General features: G+C 36.8%; 1 protein-coding gene across 1 annotated transcript; it reads left to right on the top strand.

The window, feature by feature from the left end:
- Positions 1 to 1,926: 1,926 nt before the first annotated feature.
- Positions 1,927 to 2,422, top strand: LOC124375140 (proline-rich receptor-like protein kinase PERK2; the record flags this gene model as incomplete). The annotated part of the gene is made up of 1 exon (XM_046833250.1): positions 1,927 to 2,422. A coding segment is annotated over one exon (496 nt), but the record flags the coding sequence as incomplete, so codon positions are not given.
- Positions 2,423 to 4,841: the final 2,419 nt, after the last annotated feature.

Raw genomic sequence — 4,841 nt, 5'->3', positions numbered from 1 at the left:
AGTGGCATAGCGAAGGGGAGGGGGGTCCAGGGGGTCCGGACCACACCCGAAATTTTAAGACATATTAAAAAATAAAGCATGGAGGAATGGAGAAATGGAGCAGGGACAAAAAAGGAGAGTTTCATTATTCTCGTACTACAAACATTAAAATTTTGATTGATGTAATTCATTAAACGTGATGTTGTTAAAAATATAAATTGTCCTTTCGTTTAAATCATAAAAGTATCAAGTACGATTACTTTTGGGCTCGGCCTTTCGGATAGGTGTAATGTAATCACGGTAATTTCTATAGGGCGCGGTCAAGTGACGTCGCAAAGTAACCTGAAAACTGCCGGGGCGAACAGTTTAAAAATTAGCGACCAGTCGTTCAAAATTCGTCTTGGGGACGTAAAATGGATGCTTGAAATTTTAAGATATGACGTTGATTTTAGGGTGTCATTAAATGTAGACGTGTATATAATTATCGAAAAAAAAATATATAAAATCACTTTCGGTGACGGAAAAAAATACACTTGAAAAACACTACTGATTAGAAACTTAACTTTTAAATTTTGGACTTCAGTGTGATTGAGGTATAACGATGGTAGTGTTTTCCATTCGAGTTAGGTCGGGAACGAATTTTTGTTATATTAAAGTGCACACTGTTAACTTATATAATTTTCGAAGAAAATTAATCACTTCCGGTCGGTAAATAACCTAAGAAAAAGCTCTCTACAGATTCAAATTTTGACGATTTTGGATTGCACTGGTGATGAGTGGTTGAGGTGTTAAAAGTGGTATTTAGAATCTATGTTTAGGACGTGATTTTAGGTATTAATTTCACGACCGCAGACTGAATACATTATATAATTATCGTCTAGAAGAAATACAAATACCAATAAAATCACTTCCAGTCGGAAAAATACCGAGGAAGAGCTCTACTGATTCAGATTTTGACGATTTTTGGATTTTCATCGGTTGAGTTGTTGAGAATAAAAAGTGGTACTTAGAATTATGTGGTAGAACAGTGATTTCAAGGTATCAATTGAACGGCTGGACTAATTTCCTATATAATTTATTAACGAAAAAAATTTTTAAAAAATCACTTCCGGTCGGATAATACACTCGGAAAAAACTCTACTGAAGAAGTTCCTCCGACTAATTTGGGATTCCACTGGCCTGAGGTATTATTTAATTTTCCTTAGTATATTCCGATCGGAAATGATTATTTTGTGTTTTTTTCTCGATAAAGTATATATAATTTTTTAGTCGGCCATTGAATTATAAAAACCTAATATCAATGTCGTAAATAATATATTATTATACGTACCACTTTTACCTCAACCACTCAACCAGTAAAATCTAAACAAAATCGTCAAAAAAAACTTGAATCTGTAGAGCTTTTCTTCGGTATTTACCGACGGAAGTGATATTTTTTTTCTCGATAATTTATATAGGTTAGTAGTGTTCAGTCTAATGATACAAAAAAATCGTCCGTCCTAACTCAACCAAAAATACCACGTTTAACCGCAATCACTGAAGTCCAAATTAGTTGAAATTCGTAAATCATTAGGGGGGGGGGGGGGGGGGGGGGGGGGGGTGGGGGGGGGGGGGGGGGGGAGTTTTTCAGGTGTATTTTATTTCCGACCGAAAGTAATGTTTTTTTAATTTTTTTTATTTCCCCGATAATTACATACTTGTCTACAGTGCAATGGATACAAAAAAAATCGTCATTTTAAATATCAGTGAAAATCCAAAGTAGCCGAACTATCTAATCTGTAGAGTTTTTACGGTGCATTTTCCCGATCGTTTAGTTTGATACAGTACTCGAGCAACGCTCGAAAATTACTCTCCTTTTCTAAAGGGGTTTCGGCCGCCAGTGGCCCAATGTCCCCGAAGGGGTAATTTCATTTTCTCCACAAGAATATAGTTGTGTCAATTATAAAGCTGTGAGGTGAAGCTCTGTTTTGTTCTTTTTTCTTTCTTATCCGTTGAATCCAACATTTCACTTTTGGTGCCATTCTACTCGGTCCGACCCAGCCACCAGAAGACCCAGACCAGGCAGCCAGCCAGACAGACAGCCAAGAAGCCCACAGCCCCCACAGACCCAGACCCCATGCAGGACAGCCCAGAGAAAATCCCAGACCCAGACCAGACAGAACCAGAACCGCCAGACCAGCACAGCAGCCTCCCGCCTAGCCCACCCCGCACCCAGACAGACAGAATCCCCAGAACCCAGAGACCCCAGAAACCGACGCCAGACACCATGACCCCCAGACGCCACAGGAAGACCTTGACCCCCAGACAGCCCCCCCAGAGCAGACAGACAGACCCCCCAGCCCAGAGCCACCAGACCAGCCCCCCCCCCCAGAATCCCAGACCCGCCAGACGCAGCCCTGAATCCCAGACAGCAGATCCCAGAATCGAACTTCGTAAAGTTTAGTAGACTATACAAGAAAATTTGTTAGTACTAGAGATTGCTGTGAGGAGTTGGAATTTGGCCTTAATACCATCTTTCCACTTTCTAAAAGGCGTAGTTAATAAAGCTCCATATTTTTGGTATTTACCTTTTACCATTGCAGTGAAACTCATTGGCAAATAACACAAAAAAACGATCCCCCGGTTCCCCGATTTCGGAACCCCCCCCGAAACGAAATTTTCTAAGCTACCGCACAACTGTATCTATTATTAAGATACCCTAATTATGTGTGAGCTTAGCACTCCGATTGTTATGCAGAAACTTAAAAACCTATATGAGTTCAATCTGGGACTTCTTTTACTACGGTACATGAGAGGGTCCGTTTATGTTCTAGAAGTCCACTTCCTGTAGGGAACAAAGGACATCTCGAAGGCTTCGATTATAAATGTCTTCCCCTAAGTAAAGCTGTCAGGTTCTAAACTACAGACTGAATGGCTTTTCTACATACTAAGAGCATTCGTTCCTGTTGGCAGTTCCCGAGCTTTATAATCCTTGAGGTTTTCAAGGTCTTTAACATACACACAAAGTTGGCAATCGCAAACCGACTACCTGGCTGTTCCAATGCCGTAAGAAATTTTTTATCTATATATCCAGCGAAATTAAGGAAACCAGAAAAACGTTAATCTGGTTTTACCATAGTACTCCATGTATACTACTGAGTTAGATGGGGTCATCATATCTTTGCCAGGTAAATTTATCTTAAGCGATGGCGCTCGAGTTTCATGGTCTGGCGGAGATGTAATATTTCTTGTAGTGTTTATTGGACTTTAATGTTTTAACCAACTATCTATTTCGTTTTTATGTACTGTATCCATCTGCATGATTTATACTGATTCAATTTGTTCTACTAATTTAAACAAAAGATGGCAAGGCATTATTGTGGATTTACCGACAGAAGTGACTACCACTTATCTCGAGGATATATATATGAAAAATACGCTTGCTAATTATTAAATGGTTATAGGTCATATTATTAAATAATGTCATTTATTTAACATTAAATGTGTTATAATTTTCTAATAATTTTTTTACTTTCATTTTATGCCTCCAGTGCCAGCTATGCCGGCTTCGAAGTGTGCACTGTTTTTTCTTTAAGTACAAAGTACATGAATGAACCTCCCCGGGGAATTTGTAACCCGTGGATCTCTCGGTTAGAGTGGGCCGAGACTATAACCATTAGTCTACGGAGGAGGACTACTCTAATAATTTTTAAACATATTTCTGCATTATTTAAAAAATTTCAAAGGATTACAATGATCAATAAATTCTAAGTATTTAAGTCATAAATATTAATTCTTTTTCATTACAATCTTGTATTTCCGAAATAATTACTTCATTTGCATTGTCATTTTATTCTAAAAATTAAATTAAGGGCTTATAATAACTTAAATAAGAAATAATAATCATGGAACAAAATCCTTGAATAAAGTATATTATAAACACCGCATCTGTTGTTTTTTCCACATCGCGTTGCAATTATGTTTTTATAGTTTGACATTGTTATATCCAATTTAACCTTCTGTAACTCAATTAATAGTCGGGACGGTTATCAGACAAATATTCATTAAAAATCTGTTTTTTACGTTATTTTTTTTTTTTAAGTGAGTGTATGGAAGAGACCAATGCAATTGAATAAAGGTTATAATTATAATCAACAGAAAGGACTATTTTTCTTACAGGATTAAATTACATACTGCACTTGTTAGCTAGAAAATATTTTATCAATTTATTTTTAACTCTGTATTAACCCCTTCAGACGAAACTAGTAATGAATTATAGAAAGCAATTTATATTAACCGTACTTAAATTCAGAAATTTAGGACTTACAATCCAATGAAACTTTGAATAATGACAGTATATAAGTCAGTTTGTTACTTGAATTAGTAGTTCGTTTAGATTTATTGAAACCAATACATAGCCCACCGAAAGAAAGTAGTCACGTTCGTTAAGGAGCTACAGTAATTTCTCACTAGCACGCTCTGGTAGCCACTGAACGGAGAAACGCAGACATCAAAAAATTAGACTGCGATAGTTCCACCCCTAGCGGCTACATAGTGAACATGCGTGATGCGACGTTCCGTGTTCGCGGAAACAAAAGTATTTCTCCCCATGCAAAACGTTACATTAGCCCGGCAAAAGAAATAGTCACTTAAAATTATATATTTATACATATTGTTATATGGGGTTTCTCACCGAAAGTATAAAATTAACTAAAATTTAGAAAACACAATAATGGTATATGTCTGGAGGAGGACATATACAATTTACAGGAGCTCTATGCTCCAGTAATTTATGGTTAATTTAAAGCGACGAATGTACTATTAGTGATTTCAAAAAGTAATTTTCTTTTTATATTGTTATCTTAAAATGAGATTTTGATATG

The sequence above is a fragment of the Homalodisca vitripennis genome, unplaced genomic scaffold (assembly GCF_021130785.1).
Source record: "Homalodisca vitripennis isolate AUS2020 unplaced genomic scaffold, UT_GWSS_2.1 ScUCBcl_14161;HRSCAF=24771, whole genome shotgun sequence".
Lineage (NCBI taxonomy): Eukaryota > Metazoa > Arthropoda > Insecta > Hemiptera > Cicadellidae > Homalodisca > Homalodisca vitripennis.
Note: the sequence above shows the minus strand (reverse complement) of the source record. Positions and strands in the feature narration are given on the sequence as shown.